Consider the following 13,250-nt stretch of genomic DNA (forward strand, 5'->3'; position numbering starts at 1 on the left):
GACACAGTACCAGCATCCCACCCATGGCTTTCTCTACCTCCTTCCCACAAGGGGTCTCTGAAAATGACCAGGCTATTAAGGTCTCTTCCAGATCTGGCATTCTTTTCCTGTAATCCTAAACAAACCTTAGGCCTCAGCTCAAATGCTGCCTCCTTGGAGCAGCCTTCCCCCCGTGTACAGAACACCTGCTCTTCTATCTCAGATCATCTGGCCTCGATCAAAGCAAACTGCCTCCCTCATTTTAAAGCCTCAGAGTGATGAAGTGATTAGCAGGGGAAGATAGAGTAAAGATATTTGACAACTCCTTTTTTTAGACTAGCAGTGTCTAAATGTCATCAATCATAGGCCAGGTGAACCAGAACCCATATGTGGGACTCAATGAATGGCTTGACAATCCTTGAGTGTTGACAAGGTTCACATGTCGGGTAAGCTGTGAAACAGGCCCCAGGAGCACATGGAATCTTTGTTCAAACATTTCTTGTTCAGTAGGAACTGTTCACTGCACTGTCAGGTGCTTTGTGTTTAAGGGAATTAATTCATGTCACTTGTCTGAGTTCTTTGCCTCAGTTTCATTTCACTCAGTAACTCCAGCCTTTCAGCATGAGTGTTGCTCACTCCCCCGGGTGGACAGCCCATCCCAAGAGTTTACCAGCTGGTGGGTAAGTGGATTCTCCTGGAGGTCTCAGACTATGTCATGGATGTCTATGTCCTTAGATGTGCCAGATTGTGAATTGCATAAATTTTAAGTATTGGAGGTAGAAAGAAGTTTCTGTTTAAGCACTCTAGGGGAGAAGGCTGGCTCTTTCAGATAACTCTTCTCATGGTCACAAGATTCAGGACACAAGCAGTATCTAGAGTAGGGATTCCTGGCACTCAAGTGTTACTGACCTTCAGTGATTCTTCTCACTAATAGTTTTAGTGATTTTCTAAGAGACATAATATTTGCTGCCCTTATGGAATTCATGGTCTACAGGGGGAGACAGACCTTAATCCTATCCCAAAATTGTTTCATTACAAACTTGATCAGTACTGTGGAAGCAAGATCCAGGGATGGAGCTTTGGGGGAAGGCTGCTCCAAGGAGGCAGCATTTGAGCTGAGGCCTAAGGTTTGTTTAGGATTACAGGAAAAGAATCAGGCAGAGGAGCCTCTAGAAACAGGGGCCCAAATATAGGCAGGGAGCATAGCATGATTAGGAACTGAAAGGGGAAGGGTGGTGTAAAATCCATCAGGCCTTGGGACCACAGTAAGGAGATGGGTATTTCTCCCAAAGAAAATGGGAGTAACCCTGAAGGGTTTTAGGCAAGGGAGTGACCTGCTCAGATGGGCTTCCAAAGGAGAGCTTTGGCCACTCTCTAGAAGATGAGGCCAAGGGAGGGGGCTTGGGGGATGTGCATCCTGAAGGGTGGGGTTTGTGGGCAGCAGAGAAGGGCACTGCTCACCCACTTCCCACTCACCCCTGCTCCACCAGGATCAGTGACGTCCGACTCTTCATTGTGGACGCCCGGCCGGCCATGGCCGCCACCAGCTTTGTCCTCATGACTACTTTCCCGAACAAAGAGCTGGCTGATGAGAACCAGACCCTTAAGGAAGCCAACCTGCTCAACGCCGTCATCGTGCAGCGATTAACATAACCACCCGGCCCTGCCTGGTGGCCTCACCTTCCTCCTGTGTTTCCCATGGCCAGCTGCCCCATGGAGACTGCCCCTTCCGCCCCCTCTTGAACACCCAGCAGTCCAGTGCCGTCTCCTCCGTAGCTCTGGGTTCTTAGATCTCCGTTGGACATTTGTTTTCTCCTTAGTTGCATTTCCTGGGTTTTTGTGACGATCAATGGACTTTAAAGAAAAAAAAAAATAATAAAAACAACTAAAAAAATTGAAGGAATATTGCCAGCATGTTATAGGGAACCTCTCCCACTGAAATAGGCTTTGATTGCTTTAAAATAATTTCTCTCCAGGGCCTGTGAGAAGAACCTTTCCTTTCTGCATAAAAATTGCTTGTGGCCCACAATACCCATCTACTTGTGTGTCCACCTGCCTCTCCCACGATGACTAGTGGCGGATTTCCCCCTTTATAAGGAAGGAAGTGGGGGACTTGTAGAAAGAGGATTTGCAGCCACTTACTCCCATAAGAACAAATCTCTTGCCCAGATAAAACCAGGCAGCAGCAAAAATCCCCCAGATCTAGAGGCACATGACTCCTTCAGATGAAAATAAATATTCCCTGTGCTCCTTTTGCTCAAACCCTGGGAAGTTCGAACCAGTTGAGATTCTAATTTCACCTGTCTGCCCCGGGCCTTTCCTCCCTCATCATCTGGGCCATTGTCACCCTGGTGATTCTCAGCTGCTCTGCCATTGCTTTACTCCACATGCAGAAGTGTATACCTAGGGAATAGATGGGGTATCTTTTCATTGGGAAACAGCTCATGCCAACCTGAGTTCAGAGTCAGGGTATCTTAGTGAGAAATAATCAAAATATTACTGAGCACCCTAGCCAGTGTATCTCAGCGGTTAGTGTTGACCTGCGCATCGAAGAATCTCAGGTTCAATTCCTGGTCAAGGGTGTGTACCTGGGTTGCAAATTTGATCCTCTGCCCTGTCAGGGTATATGCGGGAGGCAGCCAATCAATGTTTCTGTCTCTTCCCCTTCCTCCTTTCCATTCTCTCTGAAAAAAGAAATGGGAAAAATGTCCTCTGGTGAGGAATATATATATATATCTATATCGCCTAGCTATTTGATAATGATGTGTGTGGCAAAACAAATGTTGAAAGGGGAGGGGAGGCCTGTGCTGAGTAAATTTTAAGAGTAAGGGTAATGTCAGTGCCTGGCTTTGGTGTGCAGGTTCCGCCTCACAGTTCTCTGCCCCACTGAGTTCAGACTTACAGCAACTTAGGCAGTCTGATAAAGACCTCCCCCATAAGTAAGTATGCTTTTTTCCTGTGCAAGTTTGGGAAAGGAGGGTCACTGGGGTCTTGGAAGCCTTTCCACCTCCCAATTAAGTGAACCACAGATTTAGAATCAACACTGACTCAGAATCTCCTGGTTTTGAATCAATATGCCTCAATCCTCTTCCAAGCACTCATCACCAATCCTGCTTCACACCCTGCAATAAGCCAAGAACCAATACTACGTACATCCGGAGCTGGGGAATGGCTTGGATTTCCCCAAGACCCATCCTGAGGAAGGAACACACACAGCTTGGTGCTTCTGATCCCAAATTGGCATGGGCCTGCCAGGGCTGCAGCATCTGCCAGTGTGCTCCAGCAGGTGGTAGCAACTGTGGAAACAATGCAGGTCTGGAAAAGCTTTGTAAATTGTCACCTTGACCGTGCAGCCCAGGTACATGCCCTTGACTGGGAATTGAACCAGAATGAGGACAATGGAGTTTGATACTTTATAATGGGTTGCTTTGAAGAAGTGTAATAGCAACCATTGTAAGTACATCTGTGCCACAAGCATCCCAATTTACAGTGCAAAACCTAAAGCCCAGCTGGTAAGTGGTAAGGTTTACTTTCTTCCAAAGGTCATGCTCTAAACCTTGATGCTCCACATACATACACGCTGTCCCCAACCCGGGCCCTGTACACATACACTCAACCCCCTCCTACCCTGCTTCAGAGTTTTTTTTCCCCAAAGATTTTTTTTTGTTTTAGGAGAGGAAAGGAAAGGAGAGGGAGAGAGAAAAACATCAATCAGCTGTCTCTGACATGCCCTCTACTGGGGATAAAGCTTGCAACCTGGGTATGTACCCTGATGGAATCAAACCGGCAACCTTTCGGTGCACTGGACAATGCCCAACTAACTGAGCTATGCTGCCAGGGCATGCTTTTTAAAAAAAATTTTATTAAGATTTATCAGAATTTCTGCTTAAATTTCATTAGTACATACCAGAAGAGATCACAAAAACACCACTTACAACCTGCATCATCTAGAAAAGCACAAAGGCCTTTGGGATTCCCAGCCTGTGGAGTAAAGCAGTGGCAGAGCAGCTGAGAATCACCAGGGATCTAATGCAGCCCTCACAGTTCTGACCATCCCAAGGTTAGAGAGCTTGTCAGCCACATTGCGAGGATCACACAGTCTGGATCCAGGCTGGTTTCAGTCCTGGTTCTCTCTCGGTGGTCCAGAGGGAAAGGTTCATCCACCCACGGATAGGCTTTCACAGTGTTTTGTTTTAAATATAGGATACTCAGCAACTGGTTCTGGGGCTTCTGAATTCAGGGCATTCATTCTCAACTGAGGCATTTTGTTAATTGGTAGGGACATTTTGGATCATCCCAAGATTTGGTTAGCAAGTAAGGGAACCTCCTGGAGTTAAATAGGCCAGGCCAAGAATATATTGGAATGCATGGGACATGTCCTGATGGGATGACATCCACAGTGAAAAAGGCAAATTAGTTATGAGGATGCCCTTCCTAACAAGTTCAGCTTAAACTACTCTCTACTGTGGGGCATATGTGGTGTTTCTGTTTGGTCTTGTAAAGCACACCATGCCCAACAACCCTGTAGGTACAGTTTGGGGCACATCTGGTCGCTCCCTCAGAAGCAGGCATGTGCGGCAAGAGCTGAGCATGTCTTTGTGGCTTTGGACGGCATTGCCAAAGTGTCTTCCAAAGCAGCAATGCCCTTTTGTGTACCCACCAGCGCTACAAAACATGCTAGTCCCCACCAAGAACTCCTTCAAGCTGACTGAGCTCAATCCATGGAAGCAACTGGTGCAGAAGTGTGGGTTCTCTGCTGCCCTCTAGCCCACTAGGATTTCCAGAGGAACTGCTGTCAGGACTTCTCCCTGCCAAAGCCAAATGAAAGAAAGTCTTTTTTTCTTTAAAATGGATTCTCCCTCCCCGCCCCCGCCCCCCCCCCCACACACACACACACTTTCTTCCAGGTCCACTTTTCTCAGGCCAGGACAGGGAAGCACATTGTTGACTTCTAGTGGCCAATCTGGCCCTAGTTGAGCAAGTTCTCAAGGTTCTGCTGCAAACGCATCCCAAATCCAGCCACTCACCATTCCTACCCTGCGATCTCCCGCGTCCAGCCTCCATCATCTCTCACATGGACAGCTGCAGTGACCTGGTTGGTCCCTGAAGAACCCTGCAGGACCTGGCCCACTACTAGCTATCCATTTCCCTGCTTTATTTTCCTTATTCTGTCTCCATGTGATGCATTATATACTCTCTCTGTGTTTGTTTCCTTTGTCCCTCCACTGGGTTATAAGCTCCATGACTCTAAGCACTTGGCACAGTGCCTGACACATCTTAGGTCTTCAACAAATGACTGGTTGTATGAACTTGTGCAATGGAGATAAGACTTCCCTATCTAAAGGGTGAAGGTGATGATGCTTCAAGTGTCCCTTGAAGTGGTGCTTAGGTAACTGCAGTTCTTCCCTCCCAAAGTAGGTTCTCATTCAGCCACAGGGGGGCATTGTTCTAAAGGGCACCTGTAGCTGCCAGTAAAGGCATCCAGGTTCTTCCAGTAAAGACACTAAGAAGGTGGAACTAAAACAGATATGGCCCTAGCCGGTTTGGCTCAGGGGATAGAGCGTCAGCCTGCACACCAAAGGGTCCCAGGTTTGATTCCATCAAGGGCACATACCTTGGTTGCGGGCTTCTCCCCAGCCCAAACCCAACTGGGCCCTTGCAATTGATGTGTTTCTCTCACATTGATGTTTCTGTCTTTCCCTTCTCTCTTCCACTCTCCCTAAAAATCATTGGAAAAATATCCTCAGTTGAGGATTAACAACAACAACAACAAAAACCCACAAAAAAGCAGATATGTATGTGGAGTGGGAGAGCAAGATGTGCAGGGGTTGCCTCGGCACCTTCCCCACCCTGACAGGATTGGACTCAGAAGTTTAAGGGCCAATCACCCTCCATCTTGAGCACCTGAGACCCTCAATGCCAGGACCAGATCTTCAGCCACGACCAATGATAACAGCAGCTGTCATTATTTGAGCACAATTCTGTGCTAGGCCCTATATGTACCTTGCCTTGTGTAGTTTGACAACAACCCAAAGGTACCATGGCTAGCTTATTATGGGGGAAGACACAGGCTCAGCGTGGTGAGGTCACACACCATGTAAAAGGCACAGCCAAGGTTTGAACCCCCAACTGCCTGAACCCTTGGCCTTAGGAGGAGTTAGGTCAAGAGCTAAGTTATAGTAACCTCTGCCAGGTGGTTTTAACGAGGGCCATAGAGGTCTATACCACAATCAAAGGGGTGGACAAAAGGAAATAAATGATTCACAAAGAAGCTTAATATAGTCTCACTACAAAACCTCAAATACGCCCCTTTCTTAAAGAGGGTCAGAGGATCCCATAATAAGGTGTTTATTTCCAAGTGGTCACAAGATGAAATGCACTTAACTGCGTGCAAAACTACCTGCACCGCCTCCACCATCTCTGCCATCTTCTACCACTTGCTCTCTCTCACCATCACCTTTACCACCATCTGCACAATTACCAGTACCTCCATCTCTGTGTCCACCACCACCATCTCCACAATCTCCACCATCATCTATGGGACATTCCAGTCTCACCCACCTTCCCTCTCCCAGCTTCCTGTACCAGATCCTCATTTTTTGTCTGTTTGGTTGGGGTTTTTTTTGTTTGTTTTTTTTTGTTTTGAGCACTTTATTACTTTCCATCACAACAAGATGCGCCAGGCTCATCTTCTATGTTTCCTTTCCCAGTCCTAAAATCAGCCCTGGTTTCTTTACTTGGAGAATTGTATGGGAAACCAAGATCTGGGCACTAGGCAAGCTCATTGCTCTTTGGGTGTCTTTCTTTTAGGCCATCTTAGCTAACAGAGTAAAGAAATATATGCCTGAATACTAACCCACAATATACACATATCCATAAATATTACTATATGTAACCATCTGTATCTGTATTAAATTAAACAAGTTCTTAACAGAGGCTCTTTTTTTATAATGTGTATTTCATCACTGAGATTTCTAATTTTTCCTTGTTTCAAGAGATTTGTAATAGATCGTTGAAGCATTTTTATGATGGCTGTTTTCAAACCCTTGTCCTATAATTCCATTTTTATGTTTGTTTTTAAAAATATATATTTTATTGATTTTTTACAGAGAGGAAGAGAGAGGGATAGAGAGTTAGAAACATCAATGGGAGAGAAACATCAATCAGCTGCCTCTTGCACACCCCCTACTGGGGATGTGCCCACAACCAAGGTACATGCCCCTGACGGGAATCGAACCTGGGACCCTTGAGTCCGTAGGCTGACGCTCTATGCACTGAGCCAAACTGGTCAGGGCCATTTTTATGTTTTTAATTGATTTCTTAGGAGAAGAGGGAGAGATTTGTTGTTCCACTTATTCATACATTCATTGGTTGATTCTTGTGTGTGCCCTGACCGAAGATTGAACCTGCAACCCTGGCGCATCAGGACGATGCTCCAACCAACTGAGCTGCCTGGCCAGGGCTAACATCTAACTTATCTCAATGTTGGAGTTAGTTGATTGTGTTCTCATTCAAGTTGTGACTTTTTTATTCTTATTTTTATGGGTGATTTTCACTCTGGGTTCTATTTAAATCCTTTATTTTAGCAGGCAGCCACCCTGTTTAGGTTTAGCACACAGCCTAGGCTGTGGTTCCAATGACAGTGTGATTTGCTTGGATTATCTGGTGTTACAGGGTCTTCCACCGGCTTCTGCTTAAGCTGCCATGAGGGTGGGAGGAGTTTCCCCAGGCCTGGCCACCATGTGTCTCTTGGTGGGGAGGGAAGTGTCAGACCTACTGTGGTTGCTTGTTGTGCCAGGTTCCCTCCTACCTGTTCCACCTGCTCACCTTTTCCCGTGTCTCCCTGTGGGAAAGGGAGTGCTCCCCCCCGCCCCCCCGCCATGCTTACTGTTAGTGAGGCTTCCCATCAGCAGTGTGGGGTGCACCTATTGCTGGCAGAGGGGCTCCCATTCAATCCAGGGCTGCCTACCTGGGCTACCTTCTGTTGCTAGGTTAGGGTGAGGAAGTGCCAGGTCCAGGTTCCTTCTTTTATGGGGTGGGGGAATATAAGAGGCCCTGCCTCTGTGTTGCTTTTTCAATCCTGGGCTCCCAGACCAGTTCACCTTCCTTTACCGCTTGTCATAGTGCTCCTTAGGTTGCCTCTTGGTTTATCATTGTGCTTAACCATGAAGAGAAGTGTGTCTATGTCATCTTGTCCAACCAGAAGTTCAGTAAGCACATTTTTAACACTATTGATTTGTGTTGCCAGCTGCTTTCTTGAAAGGCCATTCTAGCCCTGGCCAGTTTGCTCAGTGGATAGAGCATCGGCCTGCAGACTAAAGGGTCCTGGGTTTGATTCCGGTCAAGGGCACATGCCTGGGTTGTGGGCTCAATCCCCAGTAGGGGGCATGCAGGAGGCAGCCAATCAATGATTCTCTTTCATCATTGATGTTTCTATTTCTCTCTGAAATCGATAAAAAAAATATATTTTTAAAAGGCCATTCTAATATATATATATTGCCTCAAAAGATGCACGAGGGCCTATTCTCATTTTACAGTGTAAGATCACCTGCCCAATGTCACACAGGAGCACATAGCAATGCGGAGTCCTGCACAATTCCTGTGTTCTCCTACATCCCCACCTGCTGCCACCACACTCAGCACCACTTCCCAGCACTCCAGGAAGCTCACAGCCTGGCAAGGACAGCAGACTCAGGTGTTAAGCTCTGAGGGGAAATGAAAGTGGAAGGGCGCCCAGGCCTGAGAGTGAAGAATCAGTCCAGAGAGGACATTCTTGAGCCTGACAAGATGCTCTGCTCAGAGCCCCCGCTGCTGCCCCTTCCAGCCCTCTGTGTTCAAGCACTTCAGGCTCCAGGCCACTGTGAGCACTGCAAATGTGGATTCAGACTCCCCAGCTGTGGGGACTCCTGCATGTCACTGCTGATGATTGCCACCAGTCCTCGGGTGGGAAATGGGGGGCAGATCCAGGCACCTGTGACAGAACAGGCACTGCCTGCCCTAGGAGAGCCTGGACACCCAGCCCCAATCCTGGCGAAGCGGATCCCACTGGGCAAGCCACTGCCCCTGTTTGTGCTTTAATTTCCTTCCCTGTGAAATGGAAGCACTCATTCTCATCCTTCGGAGAGTCCATGTTGTTAATAGGCCAGATAGACTGTAAGCTCTGTTAAAATGTGAGAGTTGGAAAGCTTTAAAAGGATAAATCAAATCTTGGCTCTCTCTGGCTCAAAACCATCCAGTTGCTTCCATCACATTTGAACTAAAACCAAGGCCTCATGTAGTATTTGAATTAATACCCTTCACTCCTCATGTATTTACCCTGTTCTTATTTTTCTTCCTAGACTTACCACTTAGTGTGTGTGTGTTTCTTTTCAATCTCTTCCCAGAATCCCCATGGAGGCAGGAATCATGTCTTCTTCAATCCCTGAGCCTTGGACAGCACACCACAGACTCCTGCCTTCCTGCCCACAGCTCTTCCCACTCTACCACGCACCTCACCCTGGAAACTGTTTCGTGTTCCTTATATTTCTTCTTCTCTGTGACTGGCTCGTCTCTGGAGGGAAACTGTTCTGTTCTGGTGCCCTGACAACTTTGCACATGTCCACCTAGGCCATGTAGGCAAGGCTTAACCACAGCTGACCTATGCTTTGATGGAACATCCCAGGATCCTCCTGGAACATGAGAAGTCAGGTGGTCATGAGAGAAGCTGCCACAAGGCCATTTCTATCCCCAGTAAGGCTGCAGCCATAGGCTCTTTCTCATCTGCCTCCCTGATTCTGATGAGGTGGGCGTTCATCTCCTACCTTACCTTCCTTCCAGCTTCAGGCTGTCAAATGGCTTAGCTGCAGCATGGAATTGGGATCCCATTACTCTTGTTGCATGTCACCTAGCCCCTTTTGTTTCAGTATCATCTTGAGGACTAGGGATGCTAACACCATTGTTGATCTTGCTTTTGCTGTCCATGTAAATGATAACCCCCCTCAAGCCATTTGGGCTTGATGTATTTCCACCTGCTACATCTATGACAGAATGACACTCTAATCTAGCAGTTTCTGATACTTGGAATTTGTAAGTCTGCCTGACAATATTATTTTCATGTCAACATTATTGTCCCTCTCAGGAGCATCTGTCGAGCATCCCTCATCCTGGGTTGTGCCACCACCCCTCCTCAGGATCCAGCCACTAGAATCTCAGTTATTCAGAAGCCTGAACCAAGGAGCATTTTCAGACTACCACATGTAGCCTAAGACCAATCTGATCAATTGCTTACTAAAACAAAAATATCACCATCCTCCATAGGGGTTTAAAAATACTGAGTATTGTATCATGACATTCAAAATGTTCAGGATATATCCCAATATTACTTGACATATTGTTAGGGTCACCAAAGGAGGAATGCACAAGGACAAAAGTGGCAAGGGATTACAAATTCATTAGATCATTTGGAGACCAGATGAGCTGAGCCAAAATGGCATCAGCAGCCAGGGACGGAGAGTCAGAAATTTTAAATGACTCTAGGAGGGCTTTTTCCATGGAGAATTCTCTGGGCAGGTCCGGATCCTGGGCAAGTCTGGAGGGGAAAGTTACTGTTCTTAGCAAATGGAATGTGGTCTAAGCGGAAGAGAATGTCAGTTGTGAAATGATCTAAAGGTCAGTCTCCAGAGGAGGCGAAATCGATTGGATTATTTGATCAGAGCTAACACATATGAAGAAACATGAAAATCGCAACTCACAAAGGAAAAGACAACAGATGCTGAGAGTACACAGCTGTTGGAATTATCTGACAAAGTCTTTAAAGCAGCTACTATAAACATGCTCCAGCAAGGACAAACCATCTAGAAACAAATGGAAAGATAGAAAGTTTAAGCAAATTCATTTGTAAAGAACAAAATGGAACTCTTGGAACTGAAAAATAAAGTAACCAAAAAGGTAAAAACTCTTTGCCCCTAGCCGGTTTGGTTCAGTGGATAGAGCATTGGCCTGCAGACCAAAGGGTCCTTGGTTTGCATTGTACAATGATTGCAGGCTTCTCCCCCCCCCTTTTTTTTTGCGGGGGTGAGGGGGGGCTCTTAATACCTGTTCTTCCCTTCTTCTATAAGCACAGAACTCGTATTTTTCACTGGGCACAAAAGAAGCTAAATTTGGCCATACAAATAGGTTGTAGCCAATGAGACATGTGAAGAAGAGATATGTGCAACTTCTAGGTCATGCACCTAAAGGGATGGGGTAAGCTTTCACTCCCCCTTTCCACTGGTTGGAATGCAAGTATGTTGGTGTCAGCTTGGACCATGCAGAGGAGGGTAGGATCCTACAGATGGAGAGGCACAAGTCAAAGGAACATAATCCTCTGGAGAGCCTGTGAAGCCAAGCTGTCCTACCTGCCTCTGGACCATTAAGTGAGAGAGAGCCTGGCTAGCTTAGCTCAGTGGTTGAGCGTTGACCTATGAATCAGGAGGTCATGGTTCCATTCCCAATCAGGGCAGTCAGAGCACAAGCCTGGGTTACAGGCTCCATCCCCAGTGTGGGGTGTGCAGGAGGCAGCCGATCAATGATCCTCTCTCATCATTGATGCTTCTCTCTCTCTCCCTCTCCTTTTCTCTCTGAGAGCAATAAAAATATATTTTTAAGAAATACCCCGGCTGGTGTGGCACAGTGGTTGAACACTGACCTATGAACCAGGAGGTCACGGTTTGTGATTCCCCATCGGGGCACTTGCCTGGGTTGCAGGCTCTATTCCCAGTGGGGGGTGTGCAGGAGGCGGCCGATCAATGATTATCTCTCATCACTGATGTTTCTCTCTTCCTCTCCCTTTCTCTCTGAAATCAATAAAAATATATATTTTTTAAAAAATAAGACAGCAGTTTCAGTCACAAGGTCCCTGAGATTGTAGGGAAGGGCACACAGATGATGGGAAGAGCTTTGAAGTCATATTTGAAACACCTGAGGAGCACACGCAGGTCCTAGACCCATGGTCGGCAAACTTCGGCTTACGAGCCACATGCGGCTCTTTGGCCCCTTTTTTTTTTTTTTTTCCAATTTTTTTTATTAAGGTATTATATGTGTACATATCTTGCCATTGCCCCCCCTACCCCACTCCCATATATGCCCTCACCCCCCAGAGTTTTGCGTCCATTGGTTATGCTTATATGCATGCATACAAGTCCTTTGATTGATCTCTTATCTCCCCCATCTCTCCCTAACCTTCCCCCTGTAATTTGACAGTCTGTTTGATGCTTTACTGTCTCTGTATCTATCTTTTTGTTCAATTTTATAATGTTCTTTATTATCCATAAATGAGTGAGATCATGTGGTATTTTTCTTTCATTGACTGACTTATTTCACTTAACATAATGTTCTCCAATTCCATCCAGGTTGCTGCAAATGATGAGAATTCCTTCTTTTTTATGGCAGCATAGTATTCCATTGTGTAGATGTACCACAGTTTTCTGATCCAGTCATCTGCTGACGGGCACCTAGGCTGTTTCCAAATCTTAGCTATGGTGAATTGTGCTGCTATGAACATAGGGGTGCATATATCCTTTCTGATTGGTGTTTCTAGTTTCTTCGGATATATTCCCAGGAGTGGGATTACTGGGTCAAATGGGAGTTCCATTTTCAGTTTTTTGAGGAAACTCCATACTGTTCTCCACAGTGGCTGCACCAGTCTGCAATCCCACCAGCAGTGCACGAGGGTTCCTTTTTCTCCGCATCCTCGCCAACACTTGTCGTTTGTTGATTTGTTGATGATAGCCATTCTGACAGGTGTAAGATGGTACCGCATTGTTGTTTTGATCTTTGGCCCCTTGAGTGAGGCTTTTCCACAAAATACCACAGCCTGGGCCAGTCTATTTTGAAGAAGTGGCGTTAGAAGAAGTTTAAGTTTAAAAAAGTTGGCTCTCAAAAGAAATTTCAATCGTTGTACTGTTGATATTTGGCTCTGTTGACTAATGAGTTTGCCAACCACTGTCCTAGACTGTCACAATGCTCCCTCATGTCACTATGCTTCCCTCCTATCACGTCACAATGCTTCCCACCTGCCACAATGCCTCCTGCATGTCCCTTCTGCCTCTCCCAGCTCAACACACACAGCCGGTCAACTCTTTCAGACCTTGGCTAAACCTAGCTACCTAAGGAAGCATTTCACTAACAATCCAGGCTGAGACAGGCCTCTCTATTCTATGTCTCAGAACATAACGTCAGGGATCGCTCTCTCACAGAACTTACAGATTTGAAACTTCACATTTACCTGTGTGGTTACTGGTTGTCTCTCACCA

The 13,250-nt window shown here is 46.4% G+C and overlaps 1 protein-coding gene across 1 annotated transcript in view; it reads left to right on the forward strand.

Annotated features, from left to right (window-relative positions):
• Positions 1 to 6,808, forward strand: part of NSFL1C (NSFL1 cofactor) — a 30,673-nt gene extending 23,865 nt beyond the window's left edge. Inside the window, exon 9 of the mRNA XM_079785197.1 lies at positions 1,470 to 6,808. Within this exon, the coding sequence (XP_079641323.1) occupies positions 1,470 to 1,632 (163 nt within the window). The 3' untranslated portion in view covers positions 1,633 to 6,808. The remainder of the gene's footprint in view (positions 1 to 1,469) is intronic.
• Positions 6,809 to 13,250: the final 6,442 nt, after the last annotated feature.

Source organism: Cnephaeus nilssonii (genome assembly GCF_951640355.1).
Source record: "Cnephaeus nilssonii genome assembly, chromosome: 11".
In the NCBI taxonomy this organism is placed as follows: domain Eukaryota; kingdom Metazoa; phylum Chordata; class Mammalia; order Chiroptera; family Vespertilionidae; genus Cnephaeus; species Cnephaeus nilssonii.